At 46.2% G+C, this 19,099-nt stretch overlaps 1 protein-coding gene across 1 annotated transcript; it reads right to left on the bottom strand.

Annotated features, from left to right (window-relative positions):
* Positions 1 to 461: 461 nt before the first annotated feature.
* EGR4 (early growth response 4) lies at positions 462 to 1,796 on the bottom strand. The gene has a single exon (XM_025169431.1). It carries the CDS (start codon positions 1,794 to 1,796, stop codon positions 462 to 464), a length of 1,335 nt encoding a protein of 444 aa, XP_025025199.1.
* Positions 1,797 to 19,099: the final 17,303 nt, after the last annotated feature.

The following is a 19,099-nucleotide window of genomic DNA, read 5'->3' as shown; positions in this document are numbered from 1 at the left end:
AGCTAAATACAAAAGCGATTTTGTGAAAGAAAATTGCATCCATTCGACCTGTCCGCCGTACTCGCCTTCTCGGAGCTGTCCACATGCCATGGTGCTGAAATACATTTGAAAGCTCTAACAGTTGGAAAACCGGCTATATAGCTTTATTGAGGGCCACCATAGATGGCCCTCAAACTATTGAGTTTCAGCTGCTGTTGAGCTGAAACCCAACAGTCCTTTTCTGTCCCTTCCCTTGGTTTTCTTTCATCCATTCATCTATGGAACTTGCCTTCTCCTCTGCTTAGCCAGCGAGTCAACCAGCTGGATGGACAGCCCTTGTGCCCATCAACACTCGTTTCTTTCCCATGCTACCCGTCATGGACAGGTGGTTCCTCTAACCTGAGCATTCCTGCAAAGTGCTTCAATGAATTTTCACTCCCACCCCAAAAGCAGCGTCCCCTCTAGATCCCCCGAAATGCCATTTAGAGTGTCCCAAAGGAAAGTCCCATTGTGTAAAACCCAAGTCCCTTGAGTTTCTCTTCTGCTCTAGCTTTCTGCTTCAAGTGGACCTTGCTGTGCCTTTTCTTCTCATCACTCCTGGCAAAGCGGCGGCCACAGTCATCGCAGGAGAAGGGCTTTTCCCCTGTGTGGGTCCGGATGTGAGTGGTCAGGTGATCACTGCGACTAAAGTTCCTCAGGCAGATGCGACATTGGAAGGGCTTGTGCCCAGTGTGTATTCGGAGGTGCCTGTTGAGTTCATCTGATCTGGCAAAGCTCCTGACACAGTTTTCTACTGGGCAGGCAAATGCCTTCTCATGGGGTTTGGGGCAGAAGCATTTAGAGGAGCATTTTCCTCGACGGCTTTTCTTCTTTGGCCCTGCTATGCTGCTCGGGGGTCTGCTAAGTCCTAAACTGTTGCCTGAAGAGCTGGGGACATGAGCTAAAAAGTCTGTCATTGAGACTGATGATGGGGGATGGTTGCCAGGCACCTTGATGCTGTTGGGGTTCATCAAGGCTGTGATGACTTCAGGATGGGGTAAAGAAGCTTCAAATTCTTGGGTGAGCTGTGGTGAGAGTTTAGGGACCTTTGTATCCACAAAGTCATTGGGGATCTGGCCATGGGTCAGGAATGCTTCAGTGTTGCAACCAAAATCCAAAGGGGGTCCAAAAGACCCTGAATGTTCAGAGAGATTGTTGAGTTCTGACTGGCAGCTTACAGTCAGCACATTCTCAGTTTTTGAGGCCACTTGGGAAAACATGGTTTGGCTTGCCTCGATGGGATGGAAGGTCTCTGAAGGAGGACATTCAGCTGGCAGGTAATTATGAGATTGGCTGAGGTGCTCCCAATGGGAACAGGAAGATTTGAACTTCTCCACAGGCAGAGAGACGGAGGACAGCTTAATGTCTTGCTTACTGTCCAAAAGCTTCTCATGAAAGAGGCAGTGGGAAGAGCTCCTCACTTCAGAGGAAGCTTGGAACTGCTGGAGGCTGTCAGGACTTGAGAAGGAGGAATAACCTTGCTCAGCTAAAGAAGGCTGTACAGAGATGTTCAGTTCAGGTTGGCAGGTGGAGTAGAGGTCCAGGTGGTTCTGGAGGGCCTCTGGGATGGTATAGCTTGCCTCTGACTGCCTCTGGTGGGCTTCCAGAGCAGAGAAGGGAGAAAGTCCTAGGATCCCTGACATCAGGTTGAAGAGGGATTCCTGGTCTTGGCATTGTTCTGTTTTAATAAAAAGGCTGCCTGTGTAACTGACTGGAGAGGATGCTTCTCCAGAGAGGAAGTAGTAATCCACCGTTTCAGAGTTCATTGTAGCTCCCATCAAGTCACCTGGAAAATCAGAAATATGAGATGTTCATTTTAAATGAAGCCCCTAGCGCTTCCAGCTAAAAGGAGCAGACAGATTTTCTGTGCCGTAGACCCCGAGTGACAGTGAAGTACTGTTAGTACTAACCTAGATTTCTACAGAGACTGGCCTAGGATAAGCCAGTTTCCCATGGTTATTTGCAATAATTTAGCTAAAATGAGAATCATGAGTTTTCTTTATTTAGGCTGGTTTTGCACCTGAATCCAAGTGTTTGGGATGGTCTGTTAAGATATTTGATCATAACAGTGGATTTTTTTCCCCTTTTATCACCATGACAATCCTTTGGGATAGTCTCAATTCAAAAAATAGCCCCAGACAGGCTGAAGTAGAAATGAAGAAAGTCATTGCTTCAGAGCACATGCAAAGTGCCTCTCTTTAGGCAGCCACAGGTAAGGTTCACAAGTTTAAGATTAGGAAGTAACATTATCCACAGTATAATAGATGCCCTTCTCTTCCCATTAAGCACCGCCTAAGTCGGAAGATGAATGAGTTGTGCAAGGAAAAAATCCCTCTTTGAGCCTAGATATTTTGGACCTAAATGCAATTCTGCAGTGAGTCTAGCTTAACTATAAACAGATTTAACTGAACTTGGAGCTCATAACTTCCCAACTACAGATTGCAAATGGACCTCCTTGAGGGGTCATTTTATTAATAATTCCTTCAACCGCTGTCCTGGGAATAAGGTCATGATGATAGTGGACAGATCACCCTTCCCCAAATCATACCTCCAAATTACAAAGGAAGTTCTTGAAATGGAGCAGATGGGGGGCAGGGGGTGAAAGCGCACCCTTGCTTGAAAGTTTGGGAAAGATGCACCAAGAATCTTGTGAATTTACAGCATGGGTTCAGCCAGATGACATCTTGGGAGCCCTTCGGATTCCACTTTAAGTATCTTTACTGCCTCCCACTATAAAGATGCAGCCCTAAGCCCATCTCATGTTGTCTTGGCAGTGGTGGCCACCTATTCACCTCCTAAAAGTAACCTTTCAAAAATAATTAATGGACTATTGGACTAGCCTAGCATGAAAAATACTACATTAGCTTAGGGTATTCAGGTATTGAATACCTGATATCTGATGCTTATAAAAAAGGTGCTTCAGTCATTTAGAAGATGGGTGGGCAAGCTGAGACCACAGCTCTGTGTGTGCCCAAGCTTTCCTTGGTGTGCATGGCCTCCAAGGAGCTCCCTAGTCCCAGCTGCTGAAAACTGGTGGCATAGATTCCTGCCATTTTGAGATGGGCATCACTCCAAAACACCACTGAACCCCAAAAGAAGCTTACTAAGAAAAGAAAGAGCTCCCCCATGTGCAATCCCCCAGTTTTGCCCATGGCATCATCTTCCATTTCAGTCCCCTCCCCCACATGGTGAAAGGCACCCCAGCCCGCCCAAGGGGGCCCACCCCTGGCCTAGAGGAAGGATCTCTGCAGACAAGGAAGACGGGATTCTGAACCTCAGCCTGGGCTTCCAGAAGGGGATCCTCTAGAAGGAGGTGTGGAGCCTGGTCTTCTCCTCTTCCTTACCTGCAAAATAATCGGGGGCTTCTTCCCTCGAGGGCTGGTTCAAGAGCGGCGGCTGCTGTCCTTGGTCGGGGAACTGGCCATCTTCGGGTCTTGGCGTTTCCTGGTGGGAGAAATCCATGAGGTTCAACATGTCCCGATTGAAGACGAGGAAGAAGAAGAGGAGGAAGGCAAGTGGGTGGAAGAAAGCCCCCTTCGCTGCAGAGCTCCAGCACTGGGCTAAGAGGGAGACGCTCTCCTCCGGGGCGCACGTGGCAAGGGGGAGCCTCGCTGTCCCCACCCGGGGCTTGTTTTGCCTTTCCGGCTGGCCGGCTGGCCTGCCCGGCTGCCCGGCTGCCAGCCTCACCTGGGCTGGCTGGGCTCCGCAGGTGCTTCGCTTCCTCCTGTTGTTTGTAAGCAAAGAGTCCGGGAGCCGCAGGACCGCTTTTTATATCTGCCTCGGATCTTCCGCTGCAACCCGGCGCTTCCATTTCTGGAGTTCCCAGGCCAGGCTGCTGTGACGTAAATGCCCATATATGGACTCAGGATGCAGGTCAGGGAGACCCAATAAGGAAATCTCTCCTGGTGACGTTTCCTCTCTCCTCCCCAGCATCTTTTTTGGCACCTCTCTTTACCATCTCACCCTCTTCTTTTCCAACAATAATTAATCTTTCTCAGTTAAAAAAAATCCTGGGAAATGCAGAGCATCAGGAAGTTGCAAGCTGGAGGAGAGTCTCTCCCCCACCCACCCCCAGTCCCACAAATCTGGGGAAACCAGCTGCAACCCACACAACCCCCTACATTTAGCTTCTGGGCTGTTGCAAGAGAAGGGCAGACTTTGTAGCCCAAAGGGCTCCAACGGGGCCCCCTTCCCCACTGGCAGTTACTGGGCTGTTGATGCCCCTGGGGGAAAGGCAGTATTTAGGTCACTGGGACAGGAAGGTTTTGGATAAAGGAGGTAGGGAGAGGGGTGAGGGCAGAAGAGAAGTGGACCACTTTGCTCTTCTTAAAGGCAGATGAGTCATCAGGCATTTTAAAGGATGTCTGTCACACTTTTGTGCCAAGGGAGGGGAAGAAAACTGTTCTTTTGCCATTTCTCTGTCTCTGTGGATTTCTCATGATCGCCTTCCCCTCCTTGGAATGGTGGTTGACACTGTGAGCTTTGGAATCGTTTGGGCAAGGGTGGGTGGGAAACTGGCGGAAAGAGAACATCAATGCCCCACAGCAAATCCTGGACCATTTATCTCTCCTCCTCTCTCTCTCTCTCTCTCTCTCCACCTTCAACTGACCTCAACCAGACAAGCAACATCCACAAACCAAGGGTTAGTGCAACTCTTCAGAGCCTGTGGAGCAAGCAATGATGGATGATTTGAGGAAATGAGCCACCTTTGCTTTCTGGAGGGCAGGGAGTCTGGAGGTCACTGGCCAAGCAGACCTAAGGGCCCCTTCTTTTAAGCCTGTCCTATCTTCAGATAATAAGGGTTTTAAACAACACACATCGTCTATATCAAGACCCAGGAACAATCTCACCATCTCTTTTCAGGTGCTTGTTTTCAGTTCTGGATCTCAGAGTCCGCTCAAAGCAATCATAAAAGCAAGCCTGAACATGTGTTGAGTGCTTTCTCCTTATTGCTGAATCAAGGCGAGCAACTCACACATTTGGGTAAAGAAAGAAGAGATACACTATTTAGCCATGGGCCCGGCAAGCATACACATACCCCAGGTTTGGCATGTCCATGCATGAACACCGACCTGTTTATATGTGTGACCTTCCTGAATATTATGCAGGAAGACATTTGCGTATTTATGATGCTTAGGTAGCCATGGGTATTCAGAATTCATACAGATGGATGGATGGGTGAGTTCCTGCCATTGCTGGAAACACTGGGTTACATTCCAAGAGGAATGTGGGTGCAATGCTCCAAAAGACAAGAGAATCAGCTCCAGATTTCTCTTTCCAGAGCCCAACCAGATGCAGGACAAGACCACAATAGTCCCCCCCCCCCCACACACACACCCCTGTCCCGTGTTCTGCAGAAATTGGTATTGAGAAGCAGATACAGCCCAGTCATGAAGACTCTTATCCAGAAATGAAAGCATATGTGCAGCTTACATGTATTGTAAAATTGCAAGGATATTGTGACTAGAATACACACACACACACACACACACTGATTATGTTCTCATATATGCCTCCTGCATATCCTTCTTGTGCAGGCATGGACGGTACGTCCAGACATCTGACAGCACAAAGTAAACACATGTGCATTTCCCAAACATGCAATTGATAATATCATTCATGCATATAATTCTGTAAGGGGATGTATCACTTTATAAGTATAAATCACATTGCAAGTAGCAATGTGTGATAGGGAAGAAGACTACACCTGTGCTAGTTACTCACAACCTGCATTTCATTACAGCTTACAGGTATCACTGTATCACTGATATGTATGTATATAGACCCACCTATGCAAGTAAAAAATATGTGTGTTACGTATATGGGCCCCATGCACAGATATATTTGCACCCACTGTTTTGCAAATCTGGCAGTTTTTCTTGCATGTTTTGAATACCCGGAGTCACAGGTATAACTGTGATGTTTGCATAATGAACTATCATATCTGCAAGGCCAGGAGCCCAGCAGAACCATGACGAGGACTTAGAAGGTCCAAGTTACTGCAATTCAGGGGAAGCCCTCCTGATTGCTGTTATCCTTTCCTGGCATGAAGCTACAGCTGTCCCATCTTCTGGAAGATTGGACCATGGACCGCCAAGTCAACAGACCGATGGATCATCAAACAAATCAAACCAGAGTTCTCACTCAAGGCGCCAATGACCAAGCTCAAATTATCCTACTCTAAACACCTTATGCAAAGACCCAGCTCTCTGGAGAAGGCTCTGGTGCTGGGAGAGGTGGAAGTAAAGAAAAGAAGAGGACGACCAGCAGCCAGGGGGATGGACTCAGTTACGGTGGTGATTTTGGGAGACTTGAAAAAACAGGTTAGAGATAGACTGTCATGGAGAAAATCTATGTGGTCGTTAGGAGTCAAAAACGACTTGATGGCCTATCTATCTATCTATCTATCTATCTATCTATCTATCTATCTATCTATCTATCTATCTATCTATCTATCTATCTATCGTTTTTGCAGACACATGTGCAAAAATCCAACGCCCACACTTTGCAGAGATGGAGTTAAGGTCTCGAATGAGCTTTGAAAGCTCGTGCAGAAAGTAACAGTTTTCACCCGAGGCTGCGAGTTTCGCCCGGTTGTGCTGAGCTCTCCAGGGTCCTGAAAGCGCTTTCTTCTGCCTGACTCTAGACCAGTAACGTGGAGAGTGCCCGAGGTGTTGAGCTGGTAACACCTAGCCCAGTGTTTCTCAACCTTGGCAACTTTAAGAGGTGTGGACTTCAACTCCCAGAATTCCCCGGCCAGCCTAGTACGATGGGCTAGGCTGGATGTCAGCAAGGGATCCAGGAAGAAATGGCAAGGCGCTTCCATACTGCAGCCAAGACACCTATATGGCCGAGCTGATCTCAGTTCCTGGCGACTATTTTTATCCTTAGAGGTTTCCTTGAGATCCTGAACCTAGACGGTTCATATTCACCAAGCCAGCTTTCCTTGACTCGGTGGTCTTCAGTGTGTTAGAACTGCAGCAGAATTGTGGTTCAAGGAGCTGTCATCCCAACAGAACTAGAAGGCATGAGGTTGGGGATGCTGGCCAAAACAAACACCTCCCTTCCTCCTGGCACCCCGTGTGTCAATTACAAACCTCACTGAATAAGCAGAGTGCATTCCCATGCCTGCAATGGTCCTGTTCTTGGTGCAGGACTGCAACCTGGTGTGGGAGGTGCAGGATGACAGCCACTTTCTCCAGGCCACCCCTCTGCTATTCAGCTACTACATCTCAGCCAATGCAGCTTCATAATTTGTGCTGCATTCTGGAGAGATGCCGTTTTCAGGCCTGATCAGGAGCTGACTGAAGCAAAGCAGCTTTTCATTACACAGCAGAACAGGCCTTAATTACGTTAGGGGGGGGAAATGTCAAGGCAGGTTTACACCTCCTCGTACTCTCACTCGTCTTGTGCTATTTACACCCAGAATGCACCAGATTTCATCCAACCAGGGTCTCCTAGAAGCACCGGGTGATTTTATCTGCTTCCTGTTTGTGTCTCGCCCCCCCCCCCCCCCCGTTGTTTTTCTGCTTCTTTTGAAAGGTTAGGTTGCATTAGGGAGAGACGGCCTTGAGACCGTGCATCTCGTTTCTTTGCCATTTTGATCTATACAGACACCCTCAGAAGCTGTTGCATAATATGCATTTGTTCCCCTGCATGATAAAGGGTTTCTGCAGACATTCTGACATTTGAAAATAGGTCAGTGGCAATGAATGAAAAAGGCACACTTGAAAGGCTTATATATATTCGGGGTTCTTTTTATATCCCCTAGTTCTAGATAGGCAGGAATTGGGCTCAACAATGTGGGTGAAAAGAGGAAGATTTTCCCAAAGGCATTTGCTCAAGGGAGCTCTGTTCCTTTACTGCTGTTCCTTTAAAGCTCAAGAAATCCGACCCTGTTTTGAAAATGATTTGGAACAGGTGCCTTGGACCACTTGTGAATGTAGCACCCCTCCACTATTTATAAAAGGAGCCATTTTTTCCCTGGGTCCCATGAGAGCCTGAAAAAAAGGAACTGCTTTAATACTCATATTAGTTTTAATGAACTGACCTTGGATCCCTCATCTCCTTCTCCAAGATGTCAAGAAAATAAACTTTCAATTGAAGAGTATAGGGAACCTGGACTGGTATTGCCCCAAGTGGGTTTTGGTAGGAATTTCTGAACAATGATAAGGACCAGTAAAAATTAAGCAAGTGGGAAATTGAGAATCTGAGTGTTCTTGTAAGGGTGCCCTTATACGTAGTTGCATCCCAACTAAGAGTAATCTAATTTGTTATCTCTAAATGTTTCAGCCTAGAAGAACCAGGCAAGAAATTCTGTATGCCAGTCCACCCATCTGACCATGTATTTAGGCTGATTGAAAGATAGCTGCATAAGAGTCTCATTTGTGAACAACATGTACAGTTTGTCAGAAGAATAAATTATCCCATTGATTAATGAACTGTATATCAATATATCAATGTCAGGTTCGGATTGGCCAAACTTTGATGGACTGCTCAAACCCTGTTAGAAATATAACAATGTCTGGGAACTGTATTGAAAGGAATGTAGAACTGACCTTGGGGATAGAAGAGGAAGGAGTGAGCTATTCAGGAGGACTTTTAGAAATGATTCCTCTGCCCCAGGAAAGTGAGAAAGAAACTCAAGAGAATCCCTTTTTTTAGTATAAGATGAGACAGAGAGAAACTTGAACAGATTTTCAAGATTCTGTTATTATACCCTACAACCATCAAGTAACATTCCTGGAATGTTGTGCCAGTTTCTTTCGAGGCCTACCTTGAAGGACTGACACTATAATCCTTTGGACTCATCATCCATGACAACAAATGAGGTATTATGCACCATGTGGGTCTCCCTTCAGTTCTTCCAGAACTCAAACCAACTCAGCTAGACTTTGACTTGGATGTGTGAATGAGGGAACTTTTAGATTAGAAAGTCAACCATAAAAGCTTCTAACATGTTTTGGTGTAATGGAGTCCTCTGAGCTTAGGAACAGGGATGGCCATTTGCAAAATATTGCAGGACCAAAACAGATGTCCATTTGCTCCGTCTCTGGCAAGTGGAGAGCAGTATCCCCCTGCATTAGTTAGAAAGAGGATCAAAGAGGATCCACCTTGATGTACTTATATGTGTTCTAACCTCCATTTACCTATATCTAGTTTCCAAGGTTCTGTAATCTATCCCCTTTCTCCCTGCTATAAATCTGACTGAGAATGTTGCCTTCTTGGTTGTGAGGGGTCTTTAGGGGGTTGCCAATTGCATGTGTGTTTTTTAATCTGAGGTTGTGGCTAAAAAAGAACCAGCAGCACCAGAGTTATTTACTAGTCCTCAGAGGGGTAAGATTGACTGCCGTCCCCATTCAGCAATGTTCGTATTAGAGGGGAGCATCTGATTGGCCATCCCAGATGAAGATGAACATGCAAACTCTGCATGGTGTAAGGCAGTGTTTCTCAACCTTGGCAACTTTAAGAGGTGTGGACTTCAACTCCCAGAATTCCCCAGCCAGCATGGCTGGCTGGGGAATTCTGGGAGTTGAAGTCCACACCTCTTAAAGTTGCCAAGGTTGAGAAACACCGGTGTAAGGAGACCCACATTCAAGTCTCCACTCTGCTGTATGCCCTGCTTTGATGCCATGTTTGTTCTTAGGAGAAAAAGCAGGCTATAAATCCAGTGAACAAATATGTCTCCCCTATAACTAGCAGTGCCACTGGGGCCAGGATCAGCAACATATTCCTCCCTGACCTTCTTCCTCTTCCTAAAGCATGGCACGTTCTCACTCATTAGCTTTGGAGGGCCTATGGCGTCCTCCTGCCCACCTCAGGTTGCAGAGGGTTTGTGTCTGAATTTCATAGCTTTCATCCTACATTAGAGAAGCCCAAACTGAGAAGCTAGGCCAGAAGGCAGAGCGTCGGGGGTGATGAAGCAGCTGCAAGGACTTTTGGTCCAGGTGAATCATGCATGACACCCTGGTGGTTGGTCAGTGTTAAGCCCAGCATGCTTCATGCACCATTCACTTGGACCTGCAAAGCATGCTTTTTTAGCATGTCTGTTATGGCTATAGATGATGAGGATGCAGTTGGGGGCGAGGGGAAAATCAAAAGGCCTCCTATTTGTGATGGCTCTTAGAGCCAAAAGCAAGTCTCCCCAGGCCAACGGAGAGCTCATCAAAAACCTATCAAGAATTTATCAGGCACAGGAAAACACAAGGGCCTCCAGGTGTTGCTGGACGGCAACTTCTAGGAGCCTACCCAGAACTGCCAATGAGGAAGGATGCTGGGAGTTTAGTTCAGGACTCTGTGAAGGACCTTAGGCTCCCCACCCATTGAGAAGTAGGTGTTCTACTATTTAAAGGGGACACACCCTATTTTCAAGGCTGTGTAGAGGCTGATCTTGCTGCTTTAGAGACCAGTGTGACAGGAGAGAGGGGATGCTGAGCAGGGAGGGGGGCATTTCCTGGAGGAACTGTCAGTAGGTGGAAATGGTTGAGACCACAACAACTTACAAAAGCAGGGGATGGAAAGATTGGGCTCCTAATGGTCCTGAAAATCACTGCATGCTTAAAACATGGAAATTTGATGATAGATCCTTGGCCAGATCTCTTGGATGGGTCACTAGCTGAGAACCATTCATCTTTGCTTCTGGACTCCCCACCCCTCCTTTCACCGCCTTTCCAGGGGCGATCTCTCATTCAGCTTTTCAGAATAAACCCCGAATGCATTCTTTCTGTTTCTTCCCACTGTTTCTAAACACCAGCCATTCCTCCCATATGTGCTTGCACCCCCATACTCATGTGCTTGTACACACACTTTTGAAAAAAGGAGGGCTCAGAATGCTGGGATTCCATGACAGCTACAACATGTTGCATTTCGAGGCCACGGGGGACCTTCTGTGATGCAACAACTTCTGGAGGCTTCTGGGCCTGGGACAATGGACTTCCATTGTTCTGGTCGAGGAAATCCATCCTCAGATTTTATCCCCTGACCCAGCAATGAAACATCCCCCTTATTTGTTTCGTAGATCCTTGCACCCACCTCCCAACAGATGATCAAAGTTGGTGACGGAAAGGCAAACGGTGGTTGTAGGATTGCTTTGCTGGGGGAACTCACCAGAGCAACCAAGATGTGGCTTTTCATCTGAGGGTGGAGCTGCCCCCTCCAGGCAACTGCCCAACTGACCGGGCTACGGCTTTCCTTTCAGGAAAAATTCTAGAATGTGCATCCTGCGAGTTCCTATAGCAACTGGCCTGGGGCCACCAACCTGACATGTTCTGGCACACGTTCTTTCGCAGCTTCTCAACATCCGCGGCACAGTCATGACTTTGGGGAGAAAACAAACGAGAACACAGAGATAAATGAAGGCAGGGTGGATTCTCTTCCTTTCCGGCTGGTCAGCAGCACGAACAGCCTGGGTCTGCAGGATGCTGGAGGTGGATTTCCTTTGGGTGCTCCATGCCTTCCCAGGGGTGAAAATCTGAAGGGGCTTTGCTGGGAAGCTGAGAACATTTCTAGGAGGGCCAGTAAGTTGGGACAGGCAGGGATTCCTCCTCAAGGAAGCCACTTTGGGGTAATGTGACGGTGCTGGTTAAGGAAGGTTCTGGTCCTTCCCTAGACGTGAAAGCTGGCTGGGTGGCTTTGGGCTGGTCCCTTTCTCTCTTGACCCAGCCCACCACCCAGGGTTGTTGCTGTGGGAAAAAGAGGAGGCAAGAACATTACGTACACCACCTTGAGTTGTACAAATAAAGATGGGATAGAAAGTTAAAAAGGAATGAATCAAGGCAAGTCAGGTGGGGGAGCCCCAACAGGAGCTTGTTTTCAATTTGAGGTCTATCTAGAGCAACGTTTCTCAGCGGTGGGAACTTTAAGATGGGTGGACTTCAATTCATGGCTGGCTGGGGAATTCTGGGAGTTGAAGGCCACCCATCTTAAACTTCCCACCGCTGAGAGACACTGTTCTAGAGTCCTGCTCTACCATCGATGGGTCTTCTGTCTTGATATTGGCTTGTTGTGGGTGGAAAGGAAGAAGATGAAAGCTGCGTTGGGAAAATATGGAGGGTTAGACATGAGTGATATCTGAATCCCAATCCTGCTTAAACCCTATGAAGGAGGAAGGGCCATTGAAAATATTGGGGGCCTTTGCATAACCTGGTTCTTAACCACATCAATTGAAAATGTGGTGGCTGCAACATTCACGCAAGAAGCTGAATATGTTGTGCAAATCTAACCCATTCAATTAGGTTGTGTGTGAATGCAACGTGCAGACGCAGAGCACTCAGTCTTCAGTTTAGGCTTGTTGTGTGAACACGGCCGTTATAAATGTGGAAAGGACACGGCATACGGTCCATTAAATTGATCTGCTGGCAGAAGGAATAATCTCCCTGTGACAGGACATTAACAAGGTTTGGGGCTTTAACTGAAAAGATTGACATGAAAAATAGCCCTAAAAGCATGCATGGAAAGGGAAAATGACAGGAAGATGGTTTTTCCCTCCTTTTCCTGCAACTGACTTACTCAGTGTTTCTCCACCTTGGCAACTTTAAGATGTGTGGACTTCAACTCCCAGAATTCCTCAACCAGCCATGCTGGCTAGGGAATTCTGGGAGTTGAAGTCCACACCTCTTAAAGTTGCCAAGGTGGAGAAACACTGGACTTACTTATATACTTGATTCATTTACCACAATCATTTGCACCCTGCTCCGGTGCTGAGGGGCTCCAAAAAGTCAAGATGGTGGCCACATGATCAAAGCTCCTCCCCTTTTAATGGGCATCACACAGCCCAAGCATGGCCACCAACTTGACTTTTTTGACCTTCCCCCAGCCCAAGACAGCAACTTACAGTAAAAAAAAACAATAGTCAATAAAGCATATTATTAAATTCCACTGCTGCTGTGCCTCCTAAACAGGGTTCTGCTCCCCAAAGGCAGATAATGAGCAGGTTTATTTATTTAATTTATTTCGTTTGTATACCGCCCGACTGCCAGTGACTCTGGGTGGTCACAAAGTGAACACCAGGATCATCCAGTGAAGGTGAATTGTGGGGGATTGAAGGCAGTCACTGGCACAGATCGTTTGTGGAATTCTCTGCCACAAGATGTAAAAGAGGTCACCAACTTGGATGGCTGTGAAAGAGGATTTAACCGAACCCAGGGACTGTAATTCAGTTCAGACCATGTTTTATTCAGTTTTCCACAAAATGCATGCCTGATGGAAAACTCTGCACAGAGAAACGCTCTTCAATGAAAGTAGCATTGAAGTAGCAATGAAAGTAGCATTGATTGAAAAAAGCATTATTTGAGGGAAAATGTCTTGTTTTGATGTATGAGTTTAATCTGAATTTTAAAATTTCAAACCAGTGTAGTACTGAGATGAATCCAATTTAAACCTAAAATGGTGATTAAAAACCAGAAATTTAGATTGACGAGTTTCTTGCCACTTTCTCCGCCTTTGGCTCTCGTGAAAAATCAGATTTTGGCTCTCCAATGTTCAAATAGCCTCTCATGCTGGCTGGGGAATTCTGGCAGTTGAAGTCCACATCTTAAAGTTGTTAAGGTTGAGAAACGCTGATCTAATCCAACCATCTGCCATGTGCAGGAAAACCTATGAAATCATCCATAAGAGGTGGCTGATCATGTTCAAGATCAGACCGCAAGCTTAGAGAAAACTTTTAACCGGGTTATCTCTTTGGGCTGCTGCTTCCAAGCTGGTTTCCTCCAGATGCGTCAGCCTGGGAATCTTGAATTGTTCTTGGGATCTTGCAAAATATGGAATAGCGTCATAACAATAATTTATTCAGCTGCCTAATCAAGCACCATAAAGGGTCATACGGTGGCTTAAACACATAAGAAAACAAGATGGGAACCAACAGAATACAGCAACGTTACATTTTTGTATTCTAGTTTTTACTGGCTTATGCTTTCACATGAAGCCCTGCTTGTCTACCTGGGGAGGCAAATCTTTTGAAAAAGCAGACAACAGTTCGGAAGAGAGGTGCAGAGGCTTTTAATGCAGGTGACACGGGGAGACAAGGCGAAGAATTTACTCCGTCGTATAAGTCCCCCGTTCCGAGCGATGCGTCAGGCCCTCCGGTTTCACTGACTTCGGAAATTATGCAAAATGTTCCTCTTCCCAAAAGCCTGAGTAAATGCCTTTAGTTTCTTTTCCTTTCGTGTACCTAACAACTGTAGGTGTTTTATTAACGATAAATGGGAGGTATGACTAAAAACGATGGGGCCAATGTCTGCACTTACCTGCTCAGCCTTGCCTGAGTCACAACGTTATCATAGGATGTCCTCAATGCTTCATTATTCAGAGTGAAGATGACAGTTACAGAATGTTGACAAATACTGCAATTGCAGTATTGAAAGAACTACAAAACTCCTCTGAAGTAGAGAAATACGTCAGACAGACCCGGGGAGCATATCGGAAAACTTTATAACCTGAATTTGTGGAGAAGCCGCGGCTCAGGACGTATGAGCGAACCCATTAAAAAAAACGAAAAAGCAGATCACTTACTGAATTTCCCAAAACTGAATTTCCCAAACTGAACTAAACAGCCAGATTTGGGGCTTTGTGGGTCTCCGGCAAAGAGAACGTATGGATGTGTTGAAGCCACCGAGAGGCGTAGAGTGACGCTGGGCGTCTTGCGCATGAAAAAAGTGAGAACCAGGAAATGAAAAAGATTCGTAAAATTGACTAGGATGTTGTTATAGATCGTATTTGTTAAGGAGTGGCATGTGGCTAATCAGCCAACAGAAGAGGGTGAATGGAGTTGTACCAAAATCTTACAGTACTGTATACCCTAACCCAGTGTTTCTCAACCTTAGCAACTTTAAGAGGGGTGGACTTCAACTCCCAGAATTCCCCAGCCAGCATGGGGAATGGCTGGGGAATTCTGGGAGTTGAAGTCCACCCCTCTTAAAGTTGCTAAGGTTGAGAAACACTGCCCTAATCCCTTCACAGGGGTCTCCTCCTTCACATTTCCTCCATTTTCACCCACCCTAGCGGTTCCCCATTTATCTTTTCCAACTGGCTCTTAATTCAGAAACTGCCAAGTTCGGCTCTGTCTTCTTGGCCTGTTTCAGGAGCCGGCTAAATTCCCCCTTATCAATAAAGGGGTTGAACTAGAAGACCCTCAAGATCTCCTCCTGCCCTCGGATTCTACCAACCCACCACGCAGTAACAAGGTCTTGTATCTTGCCACGTATCTTGCTCAGGAACTTGAAAAGGAACCAAATAGGAGAAGGCACGAGTTATCACTCATCTATTCGATGCAATCAGGGGCAATTTGCAGCCCTCCAGAGGCTGCAGGACTCAAATTCCCATCTGTCTCAGCCAGCTTGGCCAGAGGTGGCTAGGCTGATGGGTGTGGTAGTCCACCCATGACTTGTTGTACATCGCTCCCGCCTTTTAAATTGCATGAAGCGCAGTTGGGTGAACGTCTCTTTATGGCCTTCCTGCTTTTGAAGATTTCTTCTGGGCAACCCCTAAATTCAGGAGAAAGGCGCGTTTGCAAGGAGAGGGGAATCTCCGACGTCCAAGCAAAATTCCCTGGATGTTTTTAAAATATTATCCTCTGTTGCTTTTGGGGTTGTGATTTCAAGAAGACCCCCAGCCACTTAGAAACACAACAGCGCGCCCAACTTGGCACAAGAAAGTTCTTTTCTTTTCCTTCTTGTTTTCAGGTGGAGTCATAATAATAAAACAAACACGCACGCCCAAAAGGCTTGAGCGTGGCTGAAAGTGCACAAGAGTATCTCCGTGGAAACACGAATGTATGTAGAATATAGCGCAGCCAACAAGGGACGGTGGAGGGCAGGGAAACCTGGACCAGCAGTCTGGCAAAGTGGTTGCGTACAGAGGTGATGTTGTGGCTCTGCTGCAAAACTGAGATCACGGATGACAACCCCTCCAGTTCTTCCTCCAGTCATCCTCTGTGATTTTTATTTCTGGTCAGATTTCTGCTGCAGTCTTCCAGAATTAAAGCCCATCTGGTCCAATTTGATTCCCAGGGGCTGGAGAGACACATCGACGTAATCTTTGGCAACAGTTGTAGGCAACTGTTCCTAACCCTGCCAACACTAGAACGACAAAGCACAAATTAGGACGTCACAATGAAAGCTCGGCCCATTCCTATTTGCACTACAATGTTGTGATGCGTCCTTGCAGAGGCCTTCTTCGTCAATACAGAAGTGATTTGCCAATGCCTGTTCTAGGTCTTTTTTTTTTTTTAATTTCCCAGTTCTACAGTTTTAGAATGTCCCAGTGGTCTCCTTTCCAAGCTGTAAACCAAACTTCCTTTAAGTTGAGCTTGACTCCTTGTGACTACATGGTTATATACCCACTGTTTTCTTAGCAACAATACAGAAGTCATGCCATTTCCTTTCTAGCAGGATATTTTTTAGATTTCTCAGTCTAGGTTACATCTCTCAGATTTCCTAGTGGTCTCCCATCCAAGGACTAACTGGGTTCCAATCATGCTTGGTTAATATGGGACGAAGGCCTGGCAGAGAGGGCATGCTGCGGGTCCTGCCTGCCAGGAAATTCCATGGGGCGGGTCCCAGGAAGTGAGCCTTCTCTGCTGTGGCCCCTGCTTTGTGGAACCTTCTCCCCCTGGAAGTGAGGCCAGCCCCATTCCCTCAAGACCTGGCTATGTGATCAGGCCTGGGGGTCCCAAGGGACTGGGGAGATCCTGCGATGGCTCTCTTGCTGCGCTTAACATCATTCTCTCTTGTTCTCTGTGCTTTTTAAAATAGTTTTTATAGTTTTAATTATTGTTTTATATGTATTTATGGTTTTCTTAACTGAGTGTTGTATGCCGCCCAGAGTCACTTTTTTGAGATGGGCAGCTATAAAAATATGGTCAATCAATCCATCAATCAATCATATGACTTTTTTTCTGTAATATTTCTGTAAGCCACCCAGAGTCACCATGAGTGAGCTGGGCAGCCATATAAATTGCTTAAATAAATTACACACACACACACAGACACACACAAGAAAACAGCAAATTCCTGTATGTGCTCAAGACATTTGTTTTAATGTATTCATGTGAGAAGGAAAGTTTAGTATTCATTTGTTGATTGGAGAAGCCGTATGATAAAAGGAATAGAGCTTCTGCCGAAAAGGGTGTGTGTGTAAAAATTAACAAATAAATGAACTATGGAACGATTTTACAGGAATATGAAGATTCTGAAGGTGTGAGAAGAGTGGAATTAAGCATGAGACTATATGAAATATTTAGCGAATGGTTCAGCATTGAACACAGAAGCAGAGAAGGACGTCTGGCTCCCCTTGTTGATTTGACCTATTTTTGGATCAACGGATCAGGGTCGCTCATTGTGATGCTGGGTGTGTTGGTTGGGGAGTGACCACAGTGAGGCTGTTGACTGAGAACCCGCACAATTTGCCACAAATCCCCAATACGTTCTAGCAAATGGAAGCCCGCTCAAGGGAGACCATCGCAGTCATTATGGAGAAGTGTGAAAATTATGCCTGATGAGCAACCGATGAAAACGCTGGGCCTGTTCCTCCTGAAGAAGAAGTCGTCACATCTTAAAATTGCCAAGGTTGAGAAACACGGGTCTAGAATCAGAGTCAGAAGACAGGAAGATATCTTCTGCAAATATCCTGTTCTCTGAACGACCAGAGTTTAGACGAAGGGAGTGGGCATTTGAGGGAGCAGATTTTAGGCTAATCTCTAGGACAGTGTTGTTGTCCAAACTTGGCCACTTTAAGATGAGTGGACTTCAACTCCCAGAATTCCCCAGCCAGCCATGCTTTTTTCTGCTTAATGGAGCTTGTCTTTTGGGAAATGTCACTGGAGCATTGAAGGAGGTGAAATTCCTTCTCAGCAGCAGGAGGAAGTGGTAAAGCCCTGACAGGGAAGTGTCATTGCAACAAGATGGTAGATTTAATAGTCTAGGCCAGTGTTTCTCAACCTTGGCAACTTGGCAGCCTGGCTGGGGATTCTGGGAGTTGAAGTCCACTCATCTTAAAGTGGCCAAGTTTGGACAACACTGCTCTAGGAGAAACTTCCAACGGTCAAGAAGTGCTTCACAGCAGAAGAGGCCATCGCAATGTACTTTGCTGGAGATGTTTAAGCAGAGATTTGGATGGGCGTCCATCAGGGACGCGAGAATGATATCTTGTATTTTCAGCATGCTTTGATGGGGTTGGATCTCCAGGAATCTTCCTATCTTCTGACTCTGATTCTAGACCAGTGTTTCTCAACCTTGGCAACCTTAAGATGCGTGGACTTCAACCCTGATTCTAGACCAGTGTTTCTCAACCTTGGCAACTTCAAGATGTGTGGAGTTCAGCTCCCAGAATCCCCCAGCCAGGCTGCCGAGTCGCCAAGGTTGAGAAACACTGGCCTAGACTATTAAATCTACCATCTTGTTGCAATGAGACTTCCCTATCAGGGCTTTACCACTTCTCCTGCTGCTGAGAAGGAATTTCACCTCCTTCAATGCTCCAATGACATTTCCCAAAAGACAAGCTCCATTAAGCAGAAAAAAGCTTTGAAAATTCCTAGTATCTGTAAAGAGCGTTAGATTTTCCTAGCCGTTAGGAAAATGATGCTGATAAAAAAAAATTGTTTTTTTGAGAAGGGAGGAAAAATAGCCTATTTCATAACAGAAACAGAACAGATGAGGTGCAGAAATGAATTGCATGACTAACATGGGCATAATCAATTTCCCTTGGTTAATCGCCAGGAAAAGAAATCTGTGCCACCGTAAAGTATGAACAGAAGTTGATCGAGTAACAAATAAAACTAATTGCACCGGATGAGTAGGTGTGACATAATATTGCTAAGATTAGCCTTTTTGACTTCTTGCCACCTTTGGGGGGGTTGGGGTTGGGGTAAACCACCTTGGGATTCCTGGCTAGAAAAAGATCGAATATTTTAATGAAATTAACATTCAGTAGCTCTATTCTCACCTTATAGGCATAACTGTTAGATCAGTGTTTCTCAACCTTAGTGACTTTAAGATGAGTGGACTTCAACTCCCAGAATTCCCCAGCCAGCATGGCTGGCTGGGGAATTCTGGGAGTTGAAGTCCACATGTCTGAAAGTTGCCAAGGT

Source organism: Python bivittatus, unplaced genomic scaffold (assembly GCF_059951505.1).
Source record: "Python bivittatus isolate LINGU-HERP-01145 unplaced genomic scaffold, Pbiv_v1 ctg000070_np1212, whole genome shotgun sequence".
NCBI classification, from domain to species: domain Eukaryota; kingdom Metazoa; phylum Chordata; class Lepidosauria; order Squamata; family Pythonidae; genus Python; species Python bivittatus.
Note: the sequence above shows the minus strand (reverse complement) of the source record. Positions and strands in the feature narration are given on the sequence as shown.

Excerpts from the sequence above, each read along its gene's own strand:
- EGR4 (XM_025169431.1), bottom strand. The coding sequence starts at position 1,796 with ATGGGAGCTACAATGAACTCTGAAACGGTGGATTACTACTTCCTCTCT.